Raw genomic sequence first — 20000 nt, forward strand, 5'->3', positions numbered from 1 at the left:
CAGTTTGCCCCCTAGCTGACATGGCCAACAACAAGGCTTACTGACATGAGTTGTAGAGATTTAATATGGAGAAGGATAGTTTGTGGTAAAAATAATGTCCTCAAGAAATTTCACTTCCTGCATCACTTTGAGTACCATACCATTTACAGGTCTAGAAACATGCCTTAGTTCACAAAAGTGAATGCATACTAACTTCACAGGGAAGAATTTGAAACTCTTTTCTGTCACTGACTCACCTACTTCTGCAAACTGTTAATGTACTTGAGGCTTAATAAAAATCTGTCGCAAATGCAGACTGTGAAATCATCCACACATAACAAAACTTTCAAACCTAGATCCTTTAAAATCAAATACATTTTAATGTTGAAGAGAGTAGGTGAGGTAAGCTGCCCTGAGGGACACCATCCCAAGGATTAGATACCACTTCAAAGATTCCAAACTTTTCTTCTTTTTTTATTTTTTTTTGGGGGGGGGGAGTGGGGGGCTTCTGTAATTTGTAAATGAATGTAAATTCAGAGAGGACAAATGTTAGGTGAGAAACATTGCTGTGGACTTTTGGCCACTATCAGTGTACATTAATGAAACAATGGACAAATTAAGTAAATATGAAAGTAATGAACTTTTTATACTAAAAAGTATTTGTGTTGCACAGCAAAGTTGCTTTTTATGTGATACATAGCTGACAGATAGCAAAATTAGTCTATCTGAAACCTACTTTTGGATTCAATGTTTTCATGAAATAAAAAGTAAATCTGCATATTATAAACTGTGTACTTTATTTTTCAAATGTTGGTTACCAGCTGCAGAGGGTAAATTGTTACATATTTTGAAAGGTACATTTTTTCAGAACTGTTAAAACATCAATATTTCTCAAGTTTAGAGGATAAAGTAGTGTGTTTGGCAAAATTATGTTACGATATGTGTTCTACATTTCACACCTCTTCTATGTATGGCAGTTTATTTAGAAGGTCCGGTGTGTTAAAGATTTTACACAAACTGTGTGACTAGTGCTCATGTGTCATGCATTAAATACAATGTCTACTGACATATTGAGCATGTATTTATTTCAGACAATTTAACTATTAGTTTTTTTATTCTACAAGATTTGGTAAAACAGATGTTCAAATTACCATAAAAAAGTATCATAGTTCAGCATTTGTAACAAAAATGGTGGTCAAGACTGATGCTACAAATAATGCACTGTTTTGCTTTCTTAATCTATTGCATTTTACTTAATTACATATAGTCACGATGCAAATTAGCTTACCACAGCTGAGACCTACAGTTTTTCTTAATTATTAAAATTTTTTAAATTTGAGGTAGTCCACTTATAAATGAGTTTGTCAACCCAAAATCAAATAAAGTATACATGCAGTTTACAGATTTCCTTTGTATGTACATGTAGTAGTATTTGTCTTCATGAACTTTTTGATGATTTACATTTTGTGCATCAACATTTTTGACAGAAAGAACATAACTTTTGCTTTCAAATCATTGCATGGGAGCATGTAGAGTTCATGGATTGGCAAAAAAAAAAAAAAACCACCAAAAAAAAAAAAACCCAAATAAGCAAACAGTTCAGCTGACATTGACAATGCATAAACTAAAAACTTTAAAATATAAAGTAGATATAAAGTTAAAACAGCTTCTTCAGGGATTATCACACTGTGTCCTGTGGTATTGTCGAAGTTTTGCAGTAACATCTTCACCATTAGACAATTTTCTCCATAAATTGAGATCCAGTCCAAAATGTTTGTTTGGGAGGGATGTGCCCTGTTGTTTGTGACATATCATGTGAACAATGTAATGTTTACAGTGTTATGGTGAAGGCTGGAAATGAAAATAAAGTGTACAATATATTTGATTACTAAAGCAACACCAAACCTGATGATGTCATGCGAAGGATATCCAGTAAGAAAAGTGCACAATTCTCATCCTAGTATGGTGGCCCCTCAATGCATGGAAGGCTACTGATTCTACCTAGTTTCAGCATATAAATCAAACTTCTAGTGACGATCGTGTAATAATTTGTTTTCCAAAGGTAAGTAAATGGTCAAAAGTTTATCATGAAAATAAGTGTATTGTGCAGTTCAGATTGAGTGAAAAAGATGATTTTACACGAGAAGCTGTCCGTGGCTATTCCTGAAAATGAACTGTTATACTGAAGGGCTTGCTTGTGTAATAATCACTCAATAGGTCATCCAGTGGGCATACTTTGATGTGGACCAGGACTACACAACTTGGAGTGGTCAAGAATTCCTACAGCATTGCCTGCACAATAGCTCCTGGTTGGCAATGATGGATTGTAATGTGTTACTTGATGAATGTATAGGTTCTAGGTGCAATGTAAATATAGTAGTTGGAAAAGTTTAAGCTTCACTGATTCATATTTCAATATTTGTAAGCTCCAGTAAGGCACTGCTAAGAATTTAAATCTTTAAAATATGGAATTCTCATCAGCAAAGTGGCATTAGAGACAGAGGTTATTGAAAATATTTCTCAACTGCTCTGAGCTCGTAGAGTAAGGACGAGAAACTGTCAATGCCACACCATGGGAGGATAACAATCATACCCAAAGGAACTTGTAAAAATTATTAAATGGATTAAACAAACAAAGAAAATAAATTAGCTATCACATTTACTCTTTTATTTGCAGTCTTTGCCTAAACCTTGGAAAAAAGTCGGATGTAAAATTAAAACTTGCCCTTAGTATATTTTTTTTCTTATAACATCTATCAACAATCCACTTGATAAAAGCACGACGCCAGCAAGTTATGATAATGTACTTAAATACATGAGTTTAGAGCATGGGAAACATCAATATAAGCATGCTTTAACCCTTTAGGCACGATAGGCCACGATAGTGGCTTTGCCAGAGAAGCACGGGGAAGGCGATTTTCATTACTTTTATTGCAAAGTTCAAACTTTCTCCTTTCCAAAAATGGTTTCTTGGTCTAATGTTTATCTGAGAGCAGCAATAATAAACACAAACTTCACCCATTGTCGTCTTCACAGTCTTCAGTTATTAGTTGGTCTTTGTAATACTTGTATGCAATGCTCAGAGGGATTAAACATGCACCATACAAGCACTTGTGATGCTGCCTGCTATCAATCCATTACTAGATGGCAAGTCTTTGAATGTGTGTTTGCATGCATACATCTGGGTCCTCACTCCATGGGGTACCCTTGATCCTCAGCACAACAGTCAGCAAAATTACTACTTTAACTGATAACTTGAGTGAACAATGATTTCATGATAATGATGTCATAAGTTCAGGACAAAGTTAAGTATAATAAATCCTGAATGGACTTACAAAGTGTTTTTTTTTAATTCAAATGACTAAACTGAGCCCAGAACTAGTTACTTTCCCTCCAAATTTAGGTGAAAAACTATTGTTCCAGACATATAAACTTCACTATGTACAGAAAGAGTTTAGAAATTTTGATGTCAGAAATATTTAATTAGCTTCAGTTGTCAAAGCTACAGCTAATGGGATCCAAACTAATGATAATTAGGCGTATCTGTGAATGTTTACCTACTTTTGACCTTCTGATCATGGTGATGAATGTAGGCTTGAAAATAAAGAACAGAGAGAGGTTATTCACCCAGAGTGTGGGAATTTTATATAATAAGCTCACCTCCGTTACTTAACAGAAAACGTTCAAGCTCTTCAACCTCTTTCCCATTTATTCTACAGTGTCCATTTCAACTATTCAACATTTATCATTAAGACACACAGGTCAGCTGGCCATTAGAAAATCACTAAGGAATTTTCTCTAACACTGGCATGCACATTCATGATGCACCAACTTCCTTGCATTAAGTCTCCTGTTCATTCTGTCTGTCCATTCTTCCAGGGAATCAGCTTAAAGAGCACATCAATAGTTTGACTCCACAAGGTATGGAACGTTCATTCCCCAGGATGTCAGCAAACCCTCTGATAATAAAGATCACATGACAGGTACTAAATCTCCTTCTGTCAAGAAGCAGTGATTTCTCTGTACTTTTTAAATCTCTTCCATTCTCCTGTTCCATAGTTCATTTGGAAATATGTGTCCACCACCATTTTCTTCTGTGTTCCATTGTCCTGAGCCACCACCTCTTCATCTTCACTTAGTTTGATGTTAAGCACATTGCCTTGCTGAGGGCATGGGTTTTCTGCAACAGAATACCAGCAAGACAGCTGTAAACAAAGCTGAATTAGCTACAAATACATAATCCTTTCTTCCACACATCAGGTAGTACCTGCAGACATTAATTTGTAAAGAATCATCTACCTGCATATGCTAAAATTATCCCCATACACTTTCCACGCCTAAAAAGTGCTTTGTATACAAACACATTTTAGGCAAAAACTTCTCACCAATGAACAATTAAAACTGTAATTTGAAAAATTTTAAATCCCAAATCTATCAAAGCATAATTGATTTTTTTTGTATTTTTTTTAAGCTCATCTGAGCTTTAAGCACAAAGCGTCAGAATGTAATGGAGTAGACTGCTGTTTCATACATGTTTAACAGAAAGGAAAATAAATCTCAACTGACAGCAAAGGGAAAAAATAAAATAAAACCAATTTTAAGCCTTTTAAAGTATGAATGCAAGAAAAAAACAAAACAAAAAAACACAAGAGTTTCAAGCCCACATTCAGATGTTAAATTAAAGCTTGATTAAACAGTAAACGTCAGTCTTGCCCATGCTTACCACGTGAACCAGCCATGAAGCCAAGAATAAGGGCTTTCTCAGGGCGAGAAACTTTGTTGGAGACCTTGAACATCTCTTGCGCCTCAAGCATTTGATCTCGCTGCAACACAGTCGCATACACTGACCATCTGACAACATTAATGCTTAATTGTTTGTCTGCTACTCACTCATGCTGGCTGGGAAACTCAGACAATATCCTTTAAATAATACTGAAATATTCAAAAGAAACAAACTTATCAAAATAGGGTAAAAGTGAAGAAACACACAAGGTTTCTTTAAAAAGTAAAAAGATGCAGATCTTGCAGCCTTTTGTTCAATGAATATCAGAGCTGGAAGCTATACTGAAACTGGGAAATAATATGCACAGAATCCCACCTCTATTTCTCTATGCTTTATTTCACTTTCAACAATTCTAATTACTGATATCTCTTCTGTGGGTAATTTAGGTCGATTACTCAGCTTCAGTTTTCAGTTTCTGTTACTACTAAACTCATTTGTCAGATGAATAAACAATTCCTTTACTAAGTAAGAAGATGACATTTATATATTTTTTTATTTTTTTACAAAATGTTCAAATCCTAATGGATTTTTAAAAAAAGACCGGCATTTTTAATTTAAATCTGAGTTATTTTAGCTGCTGACATCTCATCAATTCTTACTTCTAAAACAACACTTCATGAGCTTCCATGACTAAGTGTTCTCATATTCTCACTCTGATCCTCCCTACCCAGCCATGAAACTCCTTCCTATTAACAAATATCGCTTAATCAAAAGGTCTGACATCTGAATAATCTCTCAATGTTGCACAACCCATAATTATACATTAAGCATCAATAACATTTGCTCCCTGAAAATGTATGAACTGTATTGCAATATCTAGGGAAAAAGTTTTAATGTTGAAGTGAATGTTAAAAGTTTGAAATAAAAATATTTTAAGTAGTCTATTTTCCCCCATACAGATTAAGGTAAAAAGAAGAATACTCACTGTTAACGAGAGGCCCTTCTTGGCCTGGACAGCTTGAGAAGCTCCTGCTGCGGTTGGCTGTGGCTGTGCTGCAGGCTGAATTATCTGTGGTGGAGCAGCTAGTCGCACCTGAACAGCTTGGGTGGCCAGGGCTGGGGACTGGCCAGTTCCTTGAATCACTGCACCAGGCAAACGAACTTGTGCAGTCATGATTTTGGGTGGCTGCTGAGGATTAAGGGACCTTGGAGCAGCCTGCACAATGATGGTGGTAGGATGTCCTGTGGTAGTGGTGGCAGAAGTCACAACTGTAGCAACTGTTGCTGATGTGATGACTGTTGGGGCTGTTGTGGTTACCTGACTGGTAGCACCTGCAGCCACAGGGTTGGGCGTACAATGGTGGTTGGTTGACCCAGCGTGTTCTGAAGCTGCTGCTGAAGGTTCTTCCTTGCTTGCTGTTGAGTTGAAAGTGCCCCAACCCCTCCTAGTGTTGTTGCAGTAGTGGAAGTTGTCTGGATTCTGGCTGTACTGGGTATATATGTTGGTGTTTGTACCAACAGTGAAGCAGTAGTTACCAGGACTGTTGGCATTTTCTGTGCAACATAACCATTCTGGTAGAAAGAATCCTAATCCCAATATTCCCAGAAATGTTTCCTTAATGTATGAAATATTATTAATTAACGTCAAAGTAAACAACATAAAAATCTTACTGTTATAGTATCATGCTACTCAGCTTTTAGACTAATCTGAATGTTTATAAAAGGAAACAAGAGAATAAGACACACACCTTTTCCCTCATGCGTGCGTGCACACGCACATGCATTTTTCTTGAAATAAAAATGACAGATAAGGGAAGTGAAAGAAAATGAAAAAGAAAAAGAAGGAAATCACATACTGGCGTCGCTGGAGCCACAAGACCAGCAGCATAATCAGGAGTGTAAGACTGCGTAGTGGTGGGAGTAGGAGCTGCAGCGGCAGCAGCAGCAGCAGCAGCGGCGGCTTCCTTCTCTTTCTTCTGCTGCTCCAGAGCCTCCATATCTGTGAAGACACAACACAGTATACCTTCAGCAAACATTTTAAAAACAAGAAAACCACTGTGTTAAAGATACAGAAAAAAAAAAAAACAAGAGTCATCTTATGGAGAAGGTGATGCTGTAAATGCTTTTACTTATGATCCTTCAAATTAACTTTTTTGTCAGTTGCAAAATAGCTTACCTGCCTGCCGTTTTCTTTTTCTTGCTTCCCTAGCACCAACAGGCTGTTCTCCTATGTCAAGAAACTGTATCAACAAAAATAAAATTCAAATGCGCTCTTCTGTGTTAGCAGTCAAGGCACGATCTATTTATACAATGCACACCAAAACTGTTTCTGAACACCGACAAATGGCATGTGGAGATTCATAACATACTCAATATGCTCAATATAGCGGCTTTACCTCGTTGGCAGTCATGGAAAAGAGTCCAAAGTGGTTTTTATTACAACTCAGTTTCTTGGCGGGGGGAGGGAGTGATATACTATTGTGTGTCTTGATAACTGATATGTGATGAAGACAAATAAAAATATATCCTAGACATTCGACTGCTTTCCGCCACTTTTGACAAAGCGAAAATGGTACCCTTAGAAAACTCTTACTTATATAAATCATGACTTGCAAAATATAACCAATGAAAATTCAATCTTTCATTTTGTATGATTTTAAGGATGCTAAGAAGAAATTAATATTGTAAACTTTGACATGATTCCTTGAAAAATATGTTGGAAATTACATATCTGTCAGTCAGGCATCTTAAAAAATTTCGTTTTCTGTTAAATAATTTGATATATGGCACTTTGAATTACCTACGTGAATGGCCAGGCAATAAAATTCAAGGGCTAAATATTTTCTTTTTGTTTTTTGTAGATTGTTAGTCATTGTTTCTGAAGTCCTTCAACCATTTACTACAAATGTTTTATGTGATTAGACTTCCAACTTAAACGCTTTTGTCTTCAAATCCCCCAAAATGCCAAATCTATATGATGGAAAAACCTGATAAAATAAACCGTAATGACATTACTTTCATACAAGCAGGCAATGCAAGAGTTAAATAAAAAAGCTAAAAAATTACTCAAAACAAAAAGGCTTATTACAACTTTCACAAAAGATCAGCCACGATTCTGGATTATAGTAAAAACTTTGAAAGAAAGATTAAACACCAAAACCTCAAAAAAAGTTTCGAAGTTTTGACCAATGCACAGCATAGTTTGCATGACACATACTCTCACACCCTCAGCGGTTCTCATGAAAAAGCGAATACCAAGTAAAAAATCACAATATGCACAAAATCACTTTTGAAAGATTGAAATACTGCAATACCTTAACCCCTCCTTCCTTCCTATTGATCCCAGGTCTGTTGGTGACCCAGGTGTTTCCTAATGGAGTGACTGTGACAGAAGGTGACTGAATACGATTGGAGCTCCCTGGCATGCCCCGGAAGGAAGATGAGGGTGGTGTTCTGCTCGGTATTCCTTTCATTGGCGCTGGGATAGAACAAACGTGCTGCAGATCCTACTAGATAGCTAGTCTGATTCACTGTATTTTGTCCTCATATAACATCGAGCACAGTAATAGATATTCTTTGATAATTAAGGATCATGGATTGTCTATAAATTAAACACTTTCAATCATTAAATAATTCTCAGAAAATATAGTCTAATATCGAATTTTAGCTATGAACATAATTGCACCAGTAAATGAAACCATTAGCTGCTTCTTTGATTGTCTTTAAAGGATACCCATCAGAAACAACATTTGCAAACCTTTGTAATTTTGGCTAAAAATCAGTTCTCAAAATTGTTTGCCTAAATAAGAATTATGAGATCTGTGACTGTGCATCAAGAAAGGAATAGTAGGGTCATTTCTATGTTTTATTAAACCAAAAAAATAAAAATAAAAAAATAAACAAAGCAAGACAATGTTTCTCTTCTTCCCACAGTAATTGAAACAAATGGATAACATTGTTTTCTGCCTACCCACACCAAACACTTACTTGTTGTGTCCATTTTTTTGGCAAAGCTTCTCACTTTGATTGGAACACTATTTGGAACATTGTTCTTTTTGTTGTTTGCAACTTCGGTAGCTGAAAAAGTAGCATTTTTTTTTTAAACAATTATATTCCTACTACATTAAAGGGCCAAAAATTAAAAACTATATCGATTCCTGGAAGACACTTCAGTCCATTTCCCTCAACTTTGGAGAAAGTCTCCTTTTCAAGATTTCCTTGCCCACCTATCATAAGGGTAAGATCAGAGGAGGTAAAAGACAAATGGAAGAATGTGTAATGCATGAATGTAGAATGAATCGCCACCATAACTCATTTATTCCATGTGCCATACACTTGATCAATGTCACTGACTGTGATGCTGTGTTAGCCTGAGATAGCTTAGCAGTGTACCAACTGAACCTAAAGTTGTTTTTCTTGCTGTGTATATAAATATAAATATATATAGCTATATAAAGAACTGTACTCAATATATATATATATGAGCTTAGCTGTATATTGCCAGTGGATGAGTACCTGTAAATCTTGCTTACAATTGTCTTTACAGATTAATAAAATTGCATTGTGACAAGTCTAAGTTGTTAAACACAGCAGAACAATGATACAGCTTCTTACATTTCTGAAGAATCTCTGCTCGAAGAGTAGCTGACTTTGGTTTGCGTTTGATTTGAAAGTGTCGGACTAAAGATGGGATTTGCCCAGCAGTTGCAGTCAGGGCTGCTTTATTGAGAAACTGACATTCCAATGGTAACATGCGCACCTCAGCTGACTTCTTCACTGTAAAGACATTAAGAAGGTTCGTTATTACAGATCATATAAAATATGTAAGCTATACTTCACTTCAGTCTGAGAAAATAAAAGCAAGCAGTCATTCAAAATGTTTTTGTCAAAGATATATTTTCAGTTTTTCACTAAAATATGGGGGGAAAAAACTAGATGGTATATTGCACTAATATTAACATTTATATTTAATATTTAGTATGTGATTATACTTCTTCTCAAGATAGCAATGTCATTGAATATTCTTTCTGGCATTTTTTAAGGTACTGATAATATAATTCACCAAATGTTTTTGTAAATTCAACGGAGCTCATAGCAATTAATTGTGCTGATAAAATCCATGCACACACATTCTCACTTAACAAACATTAAAATATTGTTAGAATTTGTATCAAAAGGAAGAAAGCAATGATGTGCTGACCAATGGACTTTCACCAAACAGCTAGAGGACCTGGACTTTGCAGATGATATTAGTCTCCTATCTCATCGGCAACAGCATGCACAAACCAAACTGAGTAAACTAGCAGAGGAAGCAGAGAAGACTGCCTAAAAGGTCAACAGAAAGAAGACCGAAGTGATGAGAATTAACAGCAAACAGGAACTCCCAATCCAACTTCAAGGATAGAACATCCTAGAAACAGAACGCTTCAGGTATCTGGGGAGCATTGTCGACAAGGATGGTGAAACCACATCAACAAGGTCAGGCATGCTTTCAACAGCCTACGCCCCATCTGGAACTCCTGAGAATTATCCTTCCGCAGTGAGACTCACATCTTCAATACCAATGTGAAGGCAGTCCTACTGTATGGTTCTGAAACCTGGAGAGTGACAAACATCAAAAACAAGCTGCAGACCTTTACCAACCGATGCCTACCCATACTCTGGGAATAAGATGGCCTGAAAAGATCTCCAACAGCAGCCTGTGAAAAAGAACCAACCAGAATGCCACTAGCCAAGACATCAAAAAGCACAAATGGGGCTGGATAGGACATATCCTGCGCAAACCAGCTGACACTATTGCCAAGCAGGCACTTGACTGGAATCCTCAGGAGAAGGGAAGAGTAGGGAGACCAAAGCAGACTTGGAAAAAAACAGCAGAAAGTGAGGCAAAGAATGTCAGAACCACATGGGCCCAACTAAAGGGGGTGGGGGGGATTTGGTGTTTTACGCCGTGTCAGCAACTGAGGCTATATTACGGCAGGCAGCCAGCCCTGTAAACAGATGCCACGTGCAGAGAAAGAACAGCGTGCCCGAGACGAGAAATGAACTCTGGGCAGCCAACCTTCACTGTATTGGTGACAGGCGCTAACAGTGCTAACCGTTGCGCCACCGGGCCGCTCCCCAACTAAAGGGGGTGAGGTGTTGTTGCGACCATATGTTCATTTAGGAGCAACAAGGACTAAACTAAACTAACGATGTGCTGGAACTTACCTGTCTTTTTTAGATCTGTGAGAATTTCTGAGAATGTAGCACTAGATGTATGTAGACTGAGGTTAAGTGCACTGGACTCAGGAAAAGTACGCATGATATCACCAACCATGCTGACCCAAGGATCTGAGTCATTCACAGCCATGTTCAGGATAATATTCAGATCTTCCTGCCACTAATTACAAAGAACTTTCTGTGTATAATAACTTGGTAAAAGTCAGCTAAAGAAATAAATCACAAAAGTATTTACCTGACAATGCTGTGTACACATGGACACGCACAGTAAAGATAAATACAATAATATCAATAAAATAATTTATATACTGCATTGTTAAGACAATAACGCCTTAAACAATACAGCAGCATGAGAAACAAATATAGCTGTACTCAGCATCCAGATCTGTCTCATCTAAAGTTATGATCAGTGTTGTTCTTATGGAAGAAAAAGTGATCAACGTTGTTTCGTGTTATAAATTTTGTCAAATAAGCACTGCAGAATGTTGCAATAGCTCATCCCTGCAAAAATGCAAAAATGAACTTCACGGTGGAGGAAACTGATAAAAAGAACAGACATGGCTTATCTAGCAAAGCTTGAGAAAGATGTGTGTATATATGCTGACCACCCTCTCATCTGGATCAAAAGGTGGGGATTTGAGAAACATAGAAAATGTGGTTTGATATTTCTTATGATTATGTTAACAACTCACCGTACGCCTCTAATGTGTTTTCTAACATCACATTTTCTTTTATGATGGTGGTGTTTTGAAATTATTTATACAACTGTAGTTTATATGAAGCATTTATTTATTTTTGAAATTGTAGGCTTATTGTTCATCTTGATTTACATAAAAACTACATCTAGCATATTCGTCTACCAAATTAAGGTTACACCCCGTACTGACTGTAATCCCACTAATCGTATCATTCGTTCAATAATCAAAATAATAACAGTGTATTCATTGTATCTGAACACAGAAGTATATAAACAGTAGTAGTATTCGTAAAAGTACTAGAACTAGCAGTAGTATCAGCAACTTTGACCGTATTATTTTATTAATGGTAGCATTACAAAAAGTGACAGTAAAACAAGCCAGTAAGTGTACTTTCAGTCTTCCCTTACTTGATAAATGCAATCTTACTTGCTCGACATTACGCCGGGGTAAATGAAGAAAAGACAACAGCAGCTTCACTTTTACATGTGGCTGAAGGGCATGGAAACATTCCTGAATATTCTGCAAACGCTCGGCGTTAAGCTGTGAACATATAGTCTTCCCGGACCACAAATCGTCCGTAGAACCTAGCTTGTTATGAAGCCAGAGTGCTGTGTCTCCGGAGGCCATATTGAAAGAAGCGTAGGCGCGAATAACAAAGTCGTTTATGATTGGTCAGAATCGCTCAAAAGAATTGTATACCCTAGTATCCGCAGAATGACGTGTTTTTTAATCTTTAGGAATTTCATCTAGCAGAATAGTTATTTGACTTATTGGACAGAACCTAAAATATTATTTATTATCAAAGATGAAAACTTATTAGAAATCTGGCTACAGGTCAGTTGTATAATCTTTTCATACACTTTTCAGCTCCTTTTCTTAGCTATGCAGGGGAAGATACTCTCAGTGACGACACGGTGAATGCGTCTTCTTTTCGTACGCTGTCAAGATCTACGCCTTGGACTTCATTATCCTATCGACTGTGAAGATGTGGTTCATGTATGCGTTAAGCTGGATAGCATTAGCTATCCAAATATCAGTTGCCACTTTGTCCATAGGTAAGAATTTTTTGCTTGTAATGAATGAGATCGACATACCTGCAGATCAGTGTTACATGTTCGTGTTGCACAATGAATACTTATCTTAGTTATTTTAGTTTATGACAATAAATTGCTTTACTACTCTAAATTAAAGATTGGTTAATGTAATGTGTGTATACTTTGCAATATGCTTCAGTGACATTTATTCACAGTGTGTTGTCTAGCAATAGCCAAAATTGTTCTTGCTGGTAAGTTGTTGCCATTTAATAATAACTATATTCAGCATCCATTATTTATTATCATTAATACTTTTCTTTTTGGTCTGCTCATTCCAGCTGCTGGGTTATATTATCTGGCAGAACTTGTTGAGGAATACACTGTGATGACAGCAAAGATTATCAGATTCTTGATTGGGGTATGTTTCATATCACATTTGAGCTAGATCTTAGCTCATCACATTATCATCGATGAAATACTAGAACTGTCAGAGATAAACTTTCATATAATATATTTAGAACTTTTGCTTGAAGTTAGCAACAATAACAAAAATTCGACTTGGTACAGGTTGCTTGTTCATATTGTATTTTGCTAAGAATTATGGAAGGTGAATGAAGGACACGAATCTCGTTTTTTCCAGTCGTCAAAAATGTGAACATTTTTATTTCTTTTTCAGCTAACAACAGTTGTGTACATCCTCATCTTTCTGTTTGAGAACTTCCCACTACTGAACATTGCAGTTGGCCTGTTAACAAACATTGCCTACTCCTGTGTACTTCAGAATTTCCCATTTTTTGACATCACTTCACCTGCTTTCATAGCATCTCTAGGTATTTTTGTGCATTAAAAAACTTATTCACTCAGAAATATGAGACAACTTGATACAATCTTTGGGCATAAATATTTCAACAAGTGCTACATTGTATGTGCATGCGTTCATATTCAATGTACCCAGAGCCAGTTTGTATGCAAATACTTTAGAATAGAAATACCTAACCATGTAGTTGCATGCACAAACATTAAAATCTATTTCTTCGATTTGTTTGTAGTAAAGTTTAAAAAGATGATAAATCCGTCCTGATATATGTTATGTATGATTCTGATCTTTCATTTTAGCTTGAAAGTTTTGCACATGAGTTTTTTTATTTTTTTTTTTTTAAATTTTAGTGCTGCTGTTTTTTGACCACTACCTTGCATTCTCGTACTTCTCTGATGTTTGGTATCCTTTTGCAGAGGTAAGTGTCACTACTATCTTGTGGATGTTAAGTGAGCAAGTTTCATTTCAGTTTGACTTGTTTTTAAGATGCCTAAAATAAACCTAGATTACTATAGTTTTAAACAAGAAAGAAAATCCTGCTCATAAATGCATACATAGATGAAGATATGTGAGCCATTGCCAAATGCAGTTAACTTTAAAACTTTACATGTCCAAGGAAATTTTTAAGTCAACCTTCTCTCCCTCATTTACTGTCCATAAACAGCTTAACTATTCCTTTCTCCACCTCTGTCCGCAGCTTGGGTGTCATTCTTGATCAGAGTTTGACTTTTTATCAGCATACCTTTAACTTCGTAGGATTAGTATCATTTGTCCATGTCTCGCCACTATTATAATTCTCTTTTAGCTGTAATTCCCAAGTATCTTCTTTACAGACTTCAAAGGATCTGAAATAATGCAGCTTACCTCATCTGCAGACCATCTAGATATGAACCTGTATCACTTATCATATGTTCTTTTCACTGGCTTCCAGTCGTTGATCATATAGCCTACAAACTTTCCACTTTGACTTATTCTGCTGTTTCTGGAACTGGTCCTCGGTACCTCTCTGAACTCACTTCCCTCTGTACGCCCGCATGACTTCTTCGCTCATCTTCTGACACCAAGCTTCTGCAAGTCCCACTTGCTAAGACAAAGATGTATGGACAGAGATCTTTCTGCTACTGAGCTCCTTCAACTTAGAATTGACTACCCATAAGCCTTCGTCTGATTATCATCTCTATGTCCAAACTTTAAGACACATCTTTTCAGAACAATGACTTCGCTGTTACCCTGTCCTGATAGTGAACGTGTAACTGTGTCTGTAATTTACTTGTTAGCGCCTGTCACGAATACAGTGAAGGTTGGCTGCCCAGAGTTCATTTCTCGTCTCGGGCACACTGTTCTTTTCTGCACGTGGCATCTGTTTACAGGGCTGGCTGCCTTGCCGTAATATAGCCTTAGTTGCTGGCACGGCCTAAAACACCAATTCCCCCCCCCCCCTCTGTAATTTACTTTGTGTATGAGTGAGTATATGCTGTAGAAGTGAGTGTGTCTGTTATATGTGATTATGGATGCATGGTTGTTGATGATTTAGTCTAGAGATTATTATGCAAAGGGCTCTGAGCAAATCTTTGGAAAGGTGCTACATAAATCCTCATTATTATTATTAAAAGTGCATATAAGACAGTTCTCAAATTAAAATGTTTTGTCACTTTTTTGTCACCACTTGCCCTTATCTTGCAACTTGTATTTGTTCTGTTTTGTTTTGTAACTGAGCACTTTCCACATTATAAGTAAATTCCAATATATATTTATAATGGAAATTTCATAGCAATCATATGATAACATCCTTTTCTTTCAGGTCCTAGCATTTTTCACAATTTGTTTGTGGCTGGTTCCGTTTGCATTTTTTGTGTCACTCTCAGCCAATGAAAACACACTACCAATGACAGCTGATGTACCTCGCTCCACGGGTAAGATTTGTTTGTGCACTAATGAACAAATTTCACGATTCTGGTTAGTCATCTTGAGTCTAGTGATACTAGTCTGTGGGCAAGAAGAGGAAATCATCTAAAATCTATTAATGAAGTTTTTTTCCCATGCATTTGAGAATTCTTTAACAGTGAAGCTTAAGCTTTCTGAAGCTTCTCTTTAGGGGTGCTGATTTAAAGTTGAAAGAACATCCTGTTAGCAAGAAACTAAAAGGTAAAGTCCCTTGGTGTAGCAGCCATAGGTATGGTAAACTGAGTAGATAACTTGTCTAGGGCAGAATGTGGGAGTCAGCCCCCACCCTCCCATCAGCTTTTACCTTTCCAGTGAAATCAAGTACCTATTTCCTGCTGGGTGGGCATAGAGTTGTTGCACAGTTAGATTGAGCAAGTTTTGAAGCAACAATTTTTTACTCTGATCCTAGGTGTGCTAACCACATAAATATGAATCCTTTCTGGAAATATGGATAATCTGTTGGATCATTCCTTTTGATGATTTATAACAATACTGGCCCATGTTTCCTGGTGCAACAAGGCTATTAGAAGCTTTTAATTAATTTAGATTTGTGTTTCCATAGAGCATTATTGTTGTTTTTTTTTAAATGTGGCTTCCCATTATGTTTTCGCCACCAGTAAAAACTTGTTGAATTTTATGAACTAATGAGCTGTTTGCTAATTATCTCTTTTTTCCCTCATAAGAAGAGCTTATTGAGAAATTCAGAAAATCAAACAAAATAATAGGGATAAGTGTCTAATGCAGAGAAACTATAGCAGAATGAGGTCAAAGTTACATATTTCACTCTTTTTCAGACTGGCAGGAAAAAATTGTTAAGCACAATTTATTTCAAAGAGCTATTCATTGATTAGGCATATGTTCTATTTTGCTCTTTACCTATGATGTAAAGCATGAAATTTGGAATTAACTTCAGGAACATGGTGTTTAAGTAACTATTTTAAACCTTGCAGATGATTCCGATATTGTTAGCAACTACTTCAGTCACAGACGAAAGAAATATGGACTGCTATCACTGTTCAAGAACGTGCAAGACAGTGTTCTTCCTCAACGAATGAAAAAAAGTTACTAAGGATTTAGTCTTGCCTGAATTGTGAGATACTTGTTCCTGTGACATGGCCATAGGTTACTGTGTGTGAAAGTATTGTTAGTCACTGGTATGTTTGACATACTCCTATACAGCTCGTCCTTGTGGGTGTGAAGGGCATTAGTTGAACTCATTGCATCTGTCATTTATCATGCACTGCTCACCACTGCTGTTCTTGCTTCCATTTTACAATTAGGAGTGTTTTAGCAATAATTTCTTAACAGGTAATATACATCTTAAACAATCTCATGTTTGCTGAAGAGCACCACCGTGCATATGTTAATTTTGTTATTTTTTCAAATTATTATTTTGCTACTAGTTGTGAGACTGTTTGATGCATGTTGAGTTGATTAGGTAGAGAACAGCTGGGGGAGGGAGAAAGTATGCATAAGACATCCTATATGTAAGCCATGGTGCTGCTGAACACATTTTCAGCTAAAATGAGGTTTGCTTTCAGACTGTGCAATATTAGCAGGCAAGTGGAGTTTGGGTATTTTTTATGTTGTACCCTTAAACATCTCGAGGTGGCCTTTGAAATTTTAAGTCATAAATTTTATTCTAGATTTTTGTTGTTATAGAAGTTACACAGAAAACAGCAGTTGACAACCATATATTGGTTAACAAAACCTTAAGATGTTAATGTTTTCATTGAGACCAATCTCAATTGTAAACAGCTGATTATTTCAACTATAATTTATCTTTTTTTCTGGTTTCCATTTTATAGAAAAGGCAGTAACATTTGAAATTACATAGAGCATAAAAAAAAAAAAATCAGAAATCCACTTCAAAAAATATTACAGAATTATGGTAATTTTCAAATATGTTTACCATAATTTAATTCAGGAAAAGTGAAAAAGAGATGAGATTGTATCATATCAAATACAACAAACAGTAAAGACTGACATGAAGAAGAAGGTTATAGAGCTTGAAGTCGTTCCTTTTTTTCTGTGCCCACAACAATTGTACATAAATGAAAAAAAAAATCTAGATGGCAAGTGACATTTGTTTTATATTAATAAAGTAGATGTCATTCTGTTTAGAAGAACAGGCATGCTGAATATAGCATTGTATGTGAAGCATCAGTTTTGCGGCAGCTTGATTTGAAAAAAATATGTGAACTGGTTCTGTTTTTTTGGCAGGTGAATGGCTGGGCATATAGACACTTCGTTTTCTGCATTTTGAGTGAGATCTTACCTGCATATATATATAAAACTTGGTAGTTAACTTATCGTTAAACTTAACTTATCGTTAAACAAGAAAATGCTACAAACCAGTCCCCAAAGGGTTTCAAAAAAAATTTATGGCTTTTGTACTAGATTTTGAATGAATGTTGTAGGTCCATGCGAAAAAAAAAAAAAAAGTTATCCTGTATTGTAATGACACCATGTTCTCTTCCCCAGTCTACAAGACTGGCTAAAGATGTTTTTGAAAAGGGCTGATAAGCAAATGAGCTGCAGTGACCACTGTGATGACATTCTCTACTGCATATTTTTTGCATTCTTGCATCTTTTACAGATTCATTTATAGCATGTATGAATTTGAGTGAATGCATACATAAGCATAATAAAAGCATCCATAGAATATTTCATCAGGTTATTACTGACATTTTATTCTTTCTCCAGTGTCCATAAATAAAGCTTGTGCATGTTTTTTCATTAACCATTATTGACATGAATAGCTTGTATGAATCAGAACAAATATGTAATGCTTATTTGGATTATTGAAAGTTTTAAAACGAAAGTGTGATATAATATGTATCCATGAGTCACTCCTAATGCTTGGGGATTTTGTGTGCTTCTTGAAGGTTTGCAAATAGTTTTTTTATATGGTAATGACACCCTAAATATAGCTGAAGAATATCTTTGAGTAAAATTTGTTCTGTTTAGCTTCAAAAAGTTTTGCTTGCTAAGGTACACATTGTTATTATATGACCATATTTTCAAGGTGAATTTTTATTGTATGTACAGTTTATGATTGCAAAATGTTGAGTGAAATTAAAACTTTCCTGTGACTATGAATGCTTGCTTTTAACAGATATCTGAGACAGTATTGCAATGCTTTGGAGGTTTTCTTGTGCATTTGTTACATTGAAGATATTCTTCGCTTGTAAGAATTAAACTGAGGTGAAAAAAAGAGTGGATTTTGATATTTGTGTGACCTGATTTTAACTTTTTTTTGTTTGTTTGTGTGGTTGACAACTTCTACTGTCAGCTGACAGATGTGGCTTTAGAGATGCAACCATGCTCAAATGCAGCTTTACAGGACATGATGACAATTTCAAATCAGTTGTTTTGTAAATAGCTCAAAAACTTTGTTTGATTTTTCAATTGACTTTTAATTAGTTCGTACTTTATTGTTGTTAGATGTCTTAAGGTCACTATTCAGATTATCATTTTGTGATGCATTTCTCTGTTGGAATCTTTTCCCCTATATCTCTTCTTGAATTTCTCATTTGAACATTTTTTTTTATGCACAAGTGGGTTGTGGGGAGGAGGATTAAATAAGTGTTAATGGCTTTTATCCAAAAACATACTTCCAATCCAGTCAGAAATGGAAGTTATTTCTGTGGAAGAAATGTGATGTCTTTTCAGAAGAAAGAACAGACTAATGAGCACAAAAGACATTATATTGATCATGTCGAAAGAATATTAAGGTTCTGCTATGCAATCAGTTACACTACCACCTAGTGCCGAATACCACTTTTGACATAAAATTTAGCAAGTGTTTTGACATTGTATTGCAAAAAATACTTTTTGTGACTGTGTGTTTATGTGTGATGTTTTGAGTTTGTTACAATGGTGGATTCTTTAGTCATTTGGGAAAGTCATCATGAAAAATAAAACCAGTAGACATCCTGTTGGAAACATTAAAAACTCAAAAAGTTGACAACAGTCATACCCCTTGTGAATGTTATATGGATTGAAAGGGTGATTATGTGAACTGATTACAATTTTTGGAGTGTTCTGGAAAAAGGATATTTTATTAACAGAAATGTTACAGCACTGGAGCAATCCTTATCTAATATGGTGGAGGGTCGCAAGGTACATGAAAAGGAATCTTTGCTTCCCTAATTCATGAACACCTGCATTCCCTGTTATGCTTCTTTGTATTTTACATATTTATTATCACAAACTTCAGAGTGTAGAATGTTCCAATCTGCTTTTTATTCTTGAAGAATAAGCCTCATACCACAGAAGAAAGAGCTGCATTTTTATGGTCTAAATTGAAAGGTGCACTGTTTTGAAAGTTTTTGTGCTTTGACAATGTCATCACAAAGCAAAGCATAATGTACTGCATGTTTTAATTAAATGCATCCTTAAATCGAAGGAATCTTATGACCTCCCACTAACTTCCTGTCCTAAATGTATGTCTGAATGCAGCTGTTTTTGAATGCATGTTAATCTTTTAGAGTTTGAAAATAAAGATTTGATAATCCTCATACTGCTAATTGTTGTTTCTAGTGGAAACTTTCGTAGCGTTTAAAAAAGTAAGTATAAAA

General features: G+C 35.8%; 2 protein-coding genes across 2 annotated transcripts; one reads left to right on the forward strand and one right to left on the reverse strand.

Annotated features, from left to right (window-relative positions):
- Positions 1-275: 275 nt before the first annotated feature.
- LOC112564527 (negative elongation factor A-like) lies at positions 276-12273 on the reverse strand. The gene is given in 11 exon segments (XM_025239392.1): positions 276-4159; positions 4703-4802; positions 5688-6016; positions 6019-6256; positions 6559-6701; positions 6879-6942; positions 8017-8180; positions 8690-8779; positions 9317-9478; positions 10913-11084; positions 12049-12273. Coding segments are annotated over 11 exon segments (1842 nt in total). The 5' UTR covers positions 12250-12273; the 3' UTR covers positions 276-3980.
- Positions 12274-12388: 115 nt separating this feature from the next.
- On the forward strand, positions 12389-19938 carry LOC112564525 (protein TEX261-like). The gene is made up of 6 exons (XM_025239391.1): positions 12389-12677; positions 12995-13074; positions 13333-13486; positions 13824-13891; positions 15275-15386; positions 16368-19938. Exons 1-6 carry the CDS (start codon positions 12608-12610, stop codon positions 16484-16486), a joined length of 603 nt encoding a protein of 200 aa, XP_025095176.1. The 5' UTR covers positions 12389-12607; the 3' UTR covers positions 16487-19938.
- The last annotated feature ends 62 nt before the right edge of the window (positions 19939-20000 follow it).

This window comes from Pomacea canaliculata, linkage group LG5 (assembly GCF_003073045.1).
Source record: "Pomacea canaliculata isolate SZHN2017 linkage group LG5, ASM307304v1, whole genome shotgun sequence".
Lineage (NCBI taxonomy): Eukaryota > Metazoa > Mollusca > Gastropoda > Architaenioglossa > Ampullariidae > Pomacea > Pomacea canaliculata.

What these genes read in the sequence shown, in the direction of transcription:
- LOC112564525 (XM_025239391.1), top strand. Translation starts at nt 12,608, where the DNA reads ATGTGGTTCATGTATGCGTTAAGCTGGATAGCATTAGCTATCCAAATA. An exon ending in TTATCAGATTCTTGATTGGG is followed by an intron (nt 13,075 to 13,332) that starts GTATGTTTCATA and finishes TTTCTTTTTCAG; the next exon opens with CTAACAACAGTTGTGTACAT. An exon ending in TGCTTTCATAGCATCTCTAG is followed by an intron (nt 13,487 to 13,823) that starts GTATTTTTGTGC and finishes TTTAAATTTTAG; the next exon opens with TGCTGCTGTTTTTTGACCAC.